We start from the raw sequence: 12,403 nt of genomic DNA, 5'->3' as shown, positions 1-12,403 counted from the left end.
TGTTTAACTATGAAATCCTTATGCCTTTATCTCACTATGCGAGTCTGGTAACTTTAAAATTAGCAAAACCAAAGTCACATTCACAAGGATCCAGTTGCAAGTGTTATTGGCAGGGCTTAAATTTCAAACCACAGAGTCCTCAATGCTGGCCAATTTCCATTCAGCTGAAACTAGTTCTCTTTTGTCAAGGTGTTGACCAGGTTTTACTAAGCACACAATTTTCACATTTTAATTCTTAATCACAGTGCAGCTGCGTGGTTTGGTCATACCAGAACACCAGACATGATTTCCAACTGTACCTGGCCTAACACTGAGAGGAGACCAGCAGTCCTAGTTCCTTTCTTAGTTCTGCATCAGAGATGCAAGGCCTTTCACTAGATCCTTACCCTTACCAAGCAGTGCAAACCACCTTCAAATGAGATGGAAATCATCACACAAAATTCAGTAAGATTTCAGCAAGTCCTTTGCCTCAGAGGTGGTTGGGTTTCTTTTTTACTATTAAGAAGCGGTAAGCACACTGGGCCAAACGGCCCAGTATATACTGTAAGTTTGAGGGTAGCAAAATAGGAAATGCATCCTTTCTTTCTAACTGACAGAGTAGTACATATGACCATCAGCATGATGACTATAGCCATTTAACACCTCTGAATACCTCCTGCTACAGAAGCAGAACCAGGAGGAAATGTGCAAGACGGCTTTGTAGGACAGAAACATAAAGGGGCACATTTCCAGAGCACAGCCTGTGGTTCAGCCTCTTGACTTCCATTAGTGTTAATGGGAAAAACACAGCTGTGTCCCTACCCTTAGGATGCAACCCAAGAGGATACTTTTGCCTGTAAACACTGTGATTTAGTACACAGCACTGCACCCAGTATTCCCACCTCTGCCTTCTTTTCATCAGCACAGCCACTGCCATATGCTAGCTTTGCAGCAAGGCAAGATTTATGGAAGCTTTATTTTTGCGTTTATTTTCCCTGTGATGAAACGGAGGCAAAACCACAGCTTTCAGGTGAAAGGGCTGAGTAAATTTACTGGAAAGTGCTGAAGAAAGAAAGGAAAAACTGGACAAGACATGGTAGGAAGGAGCTTGGGAAGAGAGTTGGAATTACCTCTTCGTATACTGACATGCAGGAAGGCACGTCTATCCAAAGTTCTATAACATGTAAACCAGTATTAAAGAACTGTATGTCCTCATTAATGTGCTTTATGCTTATTATGCCATGTTGCTCCTTCCACTTGCTTCTCCGTCACAGGAAGCCACATTGTGATGTCCCCCTTCAACTGCCACCAGGTTTTGTTCTGCTGAAAGGAATGTACTGCTGCTTGCAGTACTGCTACAGTGGGGCAATGTATCAGGTTCTGGCTATGAAAAGAAAAGAAGACTAGAAGAAAAGCCAAACACAAGCCAAGAAAATTGTTGCATTCCTTTAGGACTGTGATATAGCACACATAAAAGCATTTATAAAGGGAGTTCCAAGGATGGGTTTACTGTAGTAACCCAAGAGAGCAGCTGTATCCTCCCACTCCTTCCTAGCACCTCCTCTTGTACATGTCCTCTCTCCCACAGCACAGAAAGGCTATACCAGTCCCCACTGCCCCCACCCCATCCCCATCCCAGCTCTGGCTTCCTCTCAGCTCCAGCACTGAAGTCCTGGCAGGGAAACTCCTGAAGTCTGCCCCAGGCTCAGCCTCATCTGATCAGACATTTCTTCCTACTCCGCGCAATGGACTGCCAGCCCATACAACAAAAAAAGCAACAAGCAAACACTGCATCTCTACTGGCTTTATAGTGGCATTGGTGTTAGGCTCCTTCCAGAAAGCAAAGGCAAACCTGCCTTTAATCAGGCAAGTGGCAGGCAAAGGATGCGCTGTCAGTCAGAACTGTATCAGCTGCTTTTTTTGCTGGACTAACTGGAGGTTGCAGTCAGCAGCAGCTTGTAGTACCACTGGGCTGTACATGTATTTTGCCCCAGCCTGACGTGTGGGAAGCTCAGCAGAATTTATCTAGATTATGTCCAGGACAGAGCTAAAATCCACCTTCCCTCTATAACCTCAAGAGGATCCAGTACTGGCAGAGCAAGCAGATTCCCATCTCCAGTTCAGCCTGGGGTTCCTTTCCCTGGACCCTCCCAGCATGACAGCCAGCAGCCTAATGAGCTGAGGAGAACTGGGCACTGCAGAGTGTCTGCAGCTTCACACATCATCTTCCTCCCGGGCAGATGAAACATATTAGAGACACTGCAGTTCCACAGGCCTAGACCTCCAGTTTTTAGTGCCTCACAGTGTTTGTATAACATGCATTTGGGTTTCAGAAGAAACCAGTAGATTGTCAGCAACATAAAGCCACAGGGGTAGAGGAACTGCCTGTGGAATTCAGCCCACAGTATCAACTCCTAATGTAACCCAATTTTTTAAGACTGGAACTAGGATCAGCTCTCAGTGAGAGCCAGAATGTCTACAATTAGGCAAGGGACCATCCCATTTCCATGAGATTAGGTCAATTCTTTTTGATGGCAGCCTGCAAAAAACTGCAGAGAATTTTGAAGTATTGCCAGTACAGACAGAGTTTATAATAGAGTATGGCAAAATAATCTGGGGTTTTGTTGGTAAGTAGAAGGGAAAACAGTCAGCACACATGGATATTTCTGGGAATTAAAAACAGAATGGTTCGTATTGTGCTTTTGCGGTAAGTTATTTGTAGGCTGTTAAAAGCCTGAACAGCAGCCACTGAACAGTCACTAGAACTAGACAACAGCACAAGACAGGGTGAGGAACTGGAATAAATTAGTGAATGCTAAATAAATAAATAAATATTTATTGGTATATAGTAAATTAGACAGTCCTCAAAAAAGAAGGCTAATAAAAGATGGATTTTTCTTGAATTGTATTGCATTTGACCAGCACTACTTCAGTGGCTTTGGAGAGTGGTTTATGTCAGAGCAGGAATAAAGCCCTTTCACTCCAAGCTACATTCATGCATATGACTGAATTCTCTCTTTCCTGTCCCGCTTTTCTCCGCTTTTCCCCAGTTCTGAGCAAACAGAAGCAGAAAACCAATAGCTGCAAGATCTCATCACCAGTTCACTGGTAAGAACAACTTGCAAGGCAATGGAGGGCTGGTGCAATCCCTGCTACCTCTCAGAAGCAATGGGCCAAGCAAGCGCTCCACATGGAATGCAGCTGCACTGCATCTCCGGAGTAGCATCAGCATTTCAGTGTCATCAGATTAATGTATTTCACCCTCCAGATCATTGCAGTTGCCTACAAAACCAGCACAACTAATTAACCAGCTTAATATAAATCAACATGCATGCATACACATGCAGCAAATTTCTTTAATCAATGCCAATTTTATAAATTGGTGCCAGTAAAAACCTCTCTTACTGGTATGAACTCTGGAATCTGATATGGCCTTAAGGTGATTTGCAGGAGAAGTATACATCCTAGTTACATTTCCTTACATAAGCAACACTTAATAATGGGGTCTACAGAGAAAGCAGAATTTATTTCAAGTTAACAGTTTACCTTTTAATGATTTCATGGCTTTTAAAAATAATATAGAGTGACAGGCCTGTCCATTCAGACAGGTCCTTCCCTCAAACAGAACATGACCATGGGTGCACTCTTTTTTATGGGAGAAACCCTCTTTGCCTTTCCTTTTCTCTCATACCCATCCCGCTACCAAAATGGTGAGCAGACCATTCTGCACAGCCAGCTCTGACTCCTGTCACTGCCACTTGTGCCAACAGCTTCCTCAAGCCAGGTTCTGTCCCAGGTAACTTGTGCCACTTGAAGGGCTGAAGTAGTAGGTGACCTTGTAAAGCATAAACCTGGTGCCACAGGTACCCTGAGCAGGACGTGCACTGGTTTGCTTCTGTACCACCGCATGCTCAGACTGCAGTGTTCTCCAGAATGTCACTGCTTTTCCTCCTGAGCTTTCTCAGAGAAACTTTGGGCAATTACTCTGTGACAAAACAAATCTTGTTCAAGCATGTTTTTATTTGCATGCTACATCTTGTCACCCTTTTCTCTGTCCTCTCCTGTTCAATCTGCAGAGTGGCTACGAGAAGGATTAATAAAAAAGCAGAACAAAAGGCCCTGAGAAATCTGGTGACACCCAGCTCATTTCTGCTGACCTGTGCTGTACAGGAAGATGCCGTGGCCAGCACCAGGTGAAGACTGAGACAGTTACGTTGTGCTTCACCTTCATGGCAAAATCAGTGCTGATGCACTGATGGAAGCAGTAGGATTATACTATAAAGGGTTTACTTGTCCTGCTGGTAAGAAATACTTGTCCCCTGTGAAAAATCTGCATGCCTGGCTATCTGCTGTTTGGAGATCAGGGTGAGACTATTATACCTTTCTGGCCCTGTCCAAAATGTTCTGGTTTATTGCACTTGGCAAAGCAGGTTTTATTCAAAATGGGACACCTGTCAGCTACAGCAATGCACACTGTATCACCCATTCAGCAGCAGCAACTCTCACAATGATTTCTTTAATACCTGGCTGAAGTTGGCCATAGTTCTATCAACTGTAACTTCCATTAGCATGGTACTTTCTATATTTGATTACTGCATTGCTCTCCATTTTGCTGCAGAAATGCAAATTATTGGGCTATATGAGTAAAAGATTCTCTCCATGAACACAAAGGAGCACATAGGCACAACAGGAGGGGGAGCCCCTATAACAGCATCAGAGAAATAGAGCACTCCAACCTGGCTGCTCCCAGGGCTATCATGGGTGCTCTTAAATTCAAAAGCTTTCAAATCAGGTAGTACAACAGAAATTATAAAATAATTTTAACGTGAGAAAAATGCATTCTAATTTTTTATAAGACAATTCACTGTCTGTTTTGCAACAAGTACATGCAGAAGGACTGATATTATGTTTTTCTCAAGCTCCCATGCCGAGCATCTATGCCCTTTGCTATGTGGAAATTCAGCATGTAAGGACATATTTGCCACACTGCCTAACAGCTAAGCTGAAAATCCACGTGCAATTGCTATTCTTCCCCCTACTGTAAGTTATTACAAGTTCTGCTTATTGAAAAGAAAGCTGGAAGTACTCTCGTAAGAACATATATATCTACTTCTGTGATCAAGCATGTATAGTCTGAAAGTAGTAACAACGAGGAACTTTTACTGTATTTGGATAATCACCCATTTCCTTGTAAGCTTTGGTACCTTCTCCCCAGTTGGCTAGCTTAATTGACAAATTAAGCATACATACATGGCCAATAAATGCTAGGGAAAGGCTCCTTTTTTAACAATGGTGAAAAATGGACAGTAATGAGGATACAGTGACTTTTCTCAGACACTTAGAGACTTCCAGACAGGATAAGTAAAAGGGATGGGTTTCAACTTATTTAATGTTTGCCCCAAATTGATCTTTCATCCAGCACACATCTGAGAAATGCATTAAAGTTAATTTTACAATGCTTGCTGGAGTTTCATATTCTGCCCTTTTTCAGCAGCAAAGCAAATGTCAGCGCTGTGAAGCTCTGGGAACTCATGCTGAATGTCAGAAACAGTGCAATCTGTTACTCAGAAGCCTTGAACTTCTAGACCACAGAAGCCTTAATGCCTGGCAACTGCACATTGGGTTATAACTTGGGAAATGTCAGAAAAGGATGAATTGGGATTCCTTGTAATGAAAGTAGTGAAGTATGTCCAAATGTGACATATAAAGTCCCAGGGCAAACAAAGCCGTCCACATGCAGTTGTTACAGCTGCTTCACAGAGAGGTGCTCACACCTGCTGTAATGGAAGTCACAGGTCTAGCAATTTGAAACAGCAGCCACAAGAGATGGGAAAAGGGATTTTTTTACTTTTTTTAAACACCACCTGGAAACTACTGCAAGGAGAGCCACAGTTAAGGATGAACCTAGTGATATACTGACTTTATTAAGCAAGTGCTACATGGCACACAGGAGGTTAGCACGAACTAGTAGATTAAAACCAGTTTGAGACACCATTTACTTTTGCCCACAAACACAGCAGTTCATCACTGCACACTGCAACAGAGTGAACATTTGCTTTTTCATGAAAGGGATAATCAGTTAAATTTGAAATATCAAACAAATTCCTACTTTGACTCACATGATAAACTTCTGTTTATCAGAGGGAGAGGGATTCCCTTATTTAGATATAAAATACAGCTTATACATCTTACCTATGTATGTGCCAAAGGTAGAGAGCAAGTTGATCTAGCTTTGACATCAGCCCTGCTTGGAGCAGGAGGTTGGATTAGGTGACTTTCAGAGACCCTCTCCAACCTAAAGCTTTCTGCAGTGCCTGTTCCATGGACTTCACACAAACTCTTACCCACTCCCACTGATTGTCATGGTAAATGCCAGCTGAATTCCACACTGCACCTTCCAACACTCAGTTTAATTAACAGCCAATGTTCAATCTTTGGTTCACAATCATGAATTTGTAGGAGATAGAAAATCCTCACATTCATTGCCTGCTTAACAGACAGTTGACAAGGAATGGCTAACACTCTTTCCCTTCTTTCATTAAGAGCATTCAACCTGCAACAGTTGTGACACTTTGCCCCTTAAACAAACACTGATTATAGAAATTAAAAGTAAAGTTTTTGAAGTGGCACAGACCTTAGTCCTGCAATCTGATAACTGAAAGCAAACCCCAACTTTTATGGCAACGGTGGCTCATTCAACAGGGCACCCCTTTAGGTGAAAGAGGTACATAGCAAGATTGCAGCACTCTATTAATTTTAGATCGTTTTGACAGTCCCCTTCTCCCAAAATCTGAAAAGCTCTGTGGGATTCAATACAGCACACAGCAAATGTGAGAGAGCAGAATCAGAACCTCTGTGCAAAGGAATACACAAGCTGAGGTTATGGACAGATTTAACAGGTCTTTCGCCCGAAGTGCTGATGTACTAAGACTCCGACTTCACTTTCTCCTAAGAGCTCCTGAAAACTAATCTATTTATTAGCATTTCTTCTTCCAATAACTGTCCACAATCCAAACGAAAGGGAAGAACAATATAGTATTGGAAATATTTTTGTCTGAATCTAAAAGGAATCTTTGTGCCCAGACTGAAATGTGCATTTCTCTGTGGACTTACCATTTAGGTTTGATTTTGTAGTTCTCTTTTTTCCTCTACCCAAAAAGTAAGCATGACACAGAAAGTCACCAGATGCTTGGAAATACTCTTGAAAATGTAGTCTTTTGAGAGAAAATCCCTATTTGTTATGATGAATTAACAGAATTCATACTGAATTCTTACCACATACAAATCATGAAGGTGCACACAAAATAGTAATAATAATTACAACCCCATGATTAAGAAGGCAAGTAAGAAATTATTGCAGGATGAGAATCTGCAAATAGGTGTGTGGTTACTAAAATACAGAATACTAAGTATGATTCTTACTAAAAATAACTACACTAACAATAGGACTAATAGTAATTTCAATTTAAGTAAAAATTATTGTTTTGTAAGGTAAATCTTAGTATCAGAAAAAAATAAGGGCAAGTTTGTATTTTACCTGCCGAGGGGTCCTCTCCGATTTACTCCTGCACCATTCCCAATCTGTGAGTTCAGGTTTATGGCTTTCCTCATGAGACAACCTCCTCTCTGGTCCTTCAGAAAAAGTCGACTGATCAAAATTTCTGACCTCCTCTCTTTCCAAGAGCGCCGGTTTTTCCGGGAAGAGGCGGTCGGTGCTGCCCCCCACGCCGGGCTCCGTCCCGGCCGCGCCCCCGCCACCGCCCCCACCGCCCCGGGAGCTGTCCGCCGGGGCCGTGGTGCTGAACGCCGCCCGCCCGGCCCGGGGGCGGGCATCGCTGCCTCTGCCAGGTTCTGTGGAGCTATCGCAGTCGTAGCTCACCAGGCTGTGATAGGACATCGACTGACCATCCCCATCGTGGTGGTGGTGGTGTTCCTGGGATATTTTGTAGATTCCATAACCTTGCTGGAATGACAGGTTGAATTCGAAGCCCCTACGTTTCGCTAAGCAGAAAGGAAAGAAATGTTGTATTAAAAAGAGTTAAAACAAAGAATAAAAATGAGATTGCATACACAATGAAAACGACATTCTAAAACTTGGAATAAATTATTTAACTACTGCTAGAAACAGACAATTTTCTATCCGTAAAAAGAATAAATTGTTGAGACAAAAGACCTCTCAGTATGTTATTACACTGCCTTCTTAATAAATTCAGTAATTATGCATTCCAAAGCTAATGCATTCCCAGAAACTGGTAGGCCATCTGCCATTTTCAAAACCACACAATATATGATGTTTTATGCCATACACAAAAGAAGAAAATACTTAAATGTTTTAACACTTTTTCACAGCCTGTTTCAGCTATATTCCTAAAAGTAAAAAATCGTACAAAATGATAAAACATTTCTGGAGATCTGTAACTAACCTTCAATATCAACAGTTAAGCAAGAACAACAGAATTCTACAATAAAAAAATAAATATTTGAAGTATTTACACAGTGAAATTTTTGTGCATTCTCTGTTCTAAACTCATTGCTTCAACTAATCTGACACAGTAACTGAGCAATTAAATATTCTCATTTGTTATTTATACCCCTTCATTATTCCTCCTGACACAAACCACCTGAGATTCTTCATCCTCCTCTTCACCTCACATTATCTAGAAATTAAAGAAGTGTTTTTTATTTAACTAATGAAATCACCTTCCCACCAAAATTTTCATGCTAAATTATAAAATAAAAGGTATGAGGACACATTTACACAACCTATATTTCTGCTCAACAGTTTGTGTGCTTACTATGGGTGAAATTCTGACCTTAGCAGTCACTGAGTTAAAACTTGAGCATAGTCTTTAGTATGCATATCTAAAAGTCACTGATTTATTTTAAATAATTTTACAATTGCTACCTTTCTATCTGTTGTACATTTATCTCGCTAAATAGCGTCATTAAATACATCTGAAACAAACTGCCTCTTGATGAACTGCAGTCATCCTCTCCAGGAAAGTGGTTACAACAGCATCAGCCACAGCACAAGCCATTTGCACTTGAAGAATGTGTTCAAAGCAAGGGAAAGCCATGAAGGAGAATGGCTTTTCTCTAGGATTCAGGAGCTTGCTTTCTTCCTAAACATGCAGTGAACGACAAGAATTCACCCGATGACGTTAGAGGACTGTCACTCCACAGAATGTGAAACAACACTCAGATCCTCAGAATCTGGATCGTAATTTAGCTCTTAACTTCCACCACTGGACCAGAGGAGCCTTTTAGGTCCCTTCCATCTGAACTGCTCTATTCATCCAGCTGGCTTTACATGGAGGCCCTCAGAAAACCAGGGTTTTAGAAAATCCCAAGGTTGCCAGTGAAGACCTGGCATCCTCTGTTACACTAAGGTAAACTTTATAAACATGCAGGGAAATATTTTTAGGCAAAAACTGCATAGGAGTCCCTCAGCTTTCAACAAGCAGAATGAACACAGTGAGATACAGGCCCCTCCCAGCAATCACGTTCTTCTCTATGTGCTTTTTGGTGTCCTTGTGACACCTGTACAAACAATAGCTTCTCTCCTTCTTATAATATGCTTCCAATTAGCATGCTTTTTCCCCCCCACAACATGGAACAGGTTTAGCATGTTCCATGTACATGGTTAGTAGAACTCAGATTTTGGTAAATACATCTTTTCCGGAGTAGGAGAGGAGAGAAAACTAGGATTCAGAGTCCATTGGGCTCTGCTAAAAGATCTGACAGTGACCTGGGAAAATCAGCCAAGCTTCTGTGCCTCAGCATCCATGATTTCCATCCAGCTGTCTCACATTAATGTTATGAGTCTCACATATTGTTCTGAATAATGCTTATGCCATTCAGGAAAATTATTTTAAGGAGTACAAAGTACTGTTACTGACACTGACTTTCTACCTTCTTTATTGCAAGATATATTCCAGCTGCATCACCTTTCCATACTTACTTTTGAGTTCTTCTGAAGACACTGCATATGAGTTCCTCCTGCAATTAATGATACAGCCACAGGGCAGGTGGATCCAGTGTTCTGACAGGACAAATACTGGGGTGGCTGTGGCAGCCAGCAAAGTCAGCAGGAAGCTAAGGGATTCAAATGGAAGGCTTTGAAAGCCGGTGATGTGCTGGACAACCATTTGTATCTGAAAGGCAAAGCATTTTGAAATTTAAAACTCTTCAGGTACATAAAAGAGATACTTCCAGGAATAAGCAGAACATCTCACTATGAATATGACACAACTAAAGGACACAGGTTGTCATTAATATTTGTCGAGCCTAACAGTTTTGTTTCTAACAGAGTGGAGAAAACACACTGACAGAGGCTCTCCTCGTTCTGTATTTCTCGGAAAAATCCTTGCTTAAGGTAAATATAGATGCTTGAGCACTACTAAAACAAGCAACTCAGAGGAGGCTGCTAGTTCAGTCTCTCCTGCATGGTATTGAGGAACCCCAGCTCCTGGTGGGGAACAGAAGCGAGAGCTTAGCACCACACCAGGCTGCGCTGCGGATGCTCTGTAATGCTCTCCTTCCTTTGAGAGAATCTCAGGTGCTGAGTCTATACGTATCCTGGGAAGGGGCGACAGGGTAACTGTCCCCGACCCATGTTCTGTGTACTCAACACTCCTTTCTAATTAGACACAACTATACCTGTTCTCAAATATACCAGTGCATGGACATGGACAACATCCCCTCCCCACCACGCCTCCTGCCCCAACCAATGCTATAGAGATTACAAAGATGCAAGCAAACCTCATTTTTCTAACAAACTCTTTTTTTTTTTTTTTTTTTTTAACCAGTCTGGCAAAGGACGTGACTCACAGCTGTGAGAAGGGGCAGAAGAGCTAGCTTAGTACAATTCACAGACCCCATAATACTGAACAAATGCTTGCCAGTATAAAAGGGTGGACTTCAGCCATCCCTGTATTCAGGTGATAAAAATGATGTGATGACAGAGTAACATACTGATGAATCAGGCTCTGCCAAACCTGCTGAAAGCCAGTTAAATTCATGTAGTGACACAGACCTGCTTAAAAAGACTTTTGCTGGCACGAACTATACTATAAGGAACAATTGCAATACCTACTGTTCACCTGTTTCAATACACGGCACACCAAGTCACATCCCATTTAAATGTAAGTAAGCATTAGAAAGTAAAGCAATCTGATAATTTACCATCATTGGAAGCCAGAGAATGACTTTTGTCAATGCAACAATCAGTGAGAATCGTTTCTGGGCAAAGCCCACTGCGAAGCTCCTGCTCTGTATGCTGTTCATGCAACGGGGCTCGAGTGCACTGCTTTCAGCCACACCTTTCCCCAAAACTGCCTCCGAACTGGGACCTGCATTTTGGAAATGCTTCAGGGTTTTATCCACAGGGTCCACCGGTGACACAGATGGGGTAGTAGTACTGCAGCCTGCAGGTGTCCCAGGGGTGATGTAGCCTCGAGAGATTTCCTGGTAATCAGTATGTAATAGCTGTTGCTCATCTGAGCACAACAGCTGGTAAGTTAGAGGAACAGACAGCACTGTGAGAAGGCAGAAGCACAGTGAGTAGACAGTAAATAAAAACAAGATGTAGGAACTGGCACAGTCAGTGAAGCAACCCCAGGAGGTGGGGATGTACGCGCCCCAACCACAGAGAGGCAAAATGCAGATCAGCAAACTGATGACCCAAATAGTAAGAATGGCCCATACCACACTCACTTGTTGCTTGGAAGTGCTGCAGCATATTGTCTCAGTTTTGTTGATGGTGTAGAAGTTGTAAGAAACTAGAAGACAACCTTTCAGGTTGCTAGAAATGCCCTGGAATAAATACACAAGCGCTGAGGTGGTGCACAGAGGCTGGAGGAAGACATCACTTGACCACTGGGTGAGCATGAAAATAATCACTGGCACAACACTGATCAAATCATCTACTGACAAAGAGGTCACAATCATTGAAACCGTTGTTTTGTTTTGCATTTTCAGCAGGGAAACTAGTGAATAAACGCTGCCCAGAAGTGCTGTGAATGCCATGATAAAAGTCAAGCAGAACAGAAAGACATTCAAAGTTCTCTGCTCACTAGGCTTATCCATAACGCTACGATTTTCCACGAAGAAGCTTGTCCCATTAAGTGACAAATTACTAGGCGTTGCTGACATTGTCCTTGGCAAATTTTTTCTTTACCTTCTCACTGACTCTGCAAGTTTTCACTAGCTGAAACCAGAAGTTAGTTCCACATCACAAGTTTCTTTGTCTTCCTAGACTCTCTTTTGCGGCATCTGATGAAGAAATATTCAGGTGAAAGCACCCTTGATAACCAGAAAAAGTCATGCCCTACAAAAATCAGGCAACAACAAGTATCAAAGGTGCTGAAAAGAATGCAGTTCTTCAAAATCCTTTCAGTACTGGAAGATGGTTAATTTAGGTTCT

At 42.1% G+C, this 12,403-nt stretch overlaps 1 protein-coding gene across 1 annotated transcript in view; it reads right to left on the bottom strand.

Annotated features, from left to right (window-relative positions):
- Positions 1-12,132, bottom strand: part of GPR149 (G protein-coupled receptor 149) — a 28,343-nt gene extending 16,211 nt beyond the window's left edge. Inside the window, exons 1-3 of the mRNA XM_040613344.1 lie at positions 11,164-12,132; positions 9,941-10,133; positions 7,517-7,980 (exon numbers count right to left, since the gene is read on the bottom strand). Of these exons, the coding sequence (XP_040469278.1) occupies positions 7,517-7,980; positions 9,941-10,133; positions 11,164-12,132 (1,626 nt within the window). The remainder of the gene's footprint in view (positions 1-7,516; positions 7,981-9,940; positions 10,134-11,163) is intronic.
- Between the last annotated feature and the right edge of the window lie 271 nt (positions 12,133-12,403).

Source organism: Falco naumanni, chromosome 13 (assembly GCF_017639655.2).
Source record: "Falco naumanni isolate bFalNau1 chromosome 13, bFalNau1.pat, whole genome shotgun sequence".
Taxonomy (NCBI): domain Eukaryota; kingdom Metazoa; phylum Chordata; class Aves; order Falconiformes; family Falconidae; genus Falco; species Falco naumanni.
Note: the sequence above shows the minus strand (reverse complement) of the source record. Positions and strands in the feature narration are given on the sequence as shown.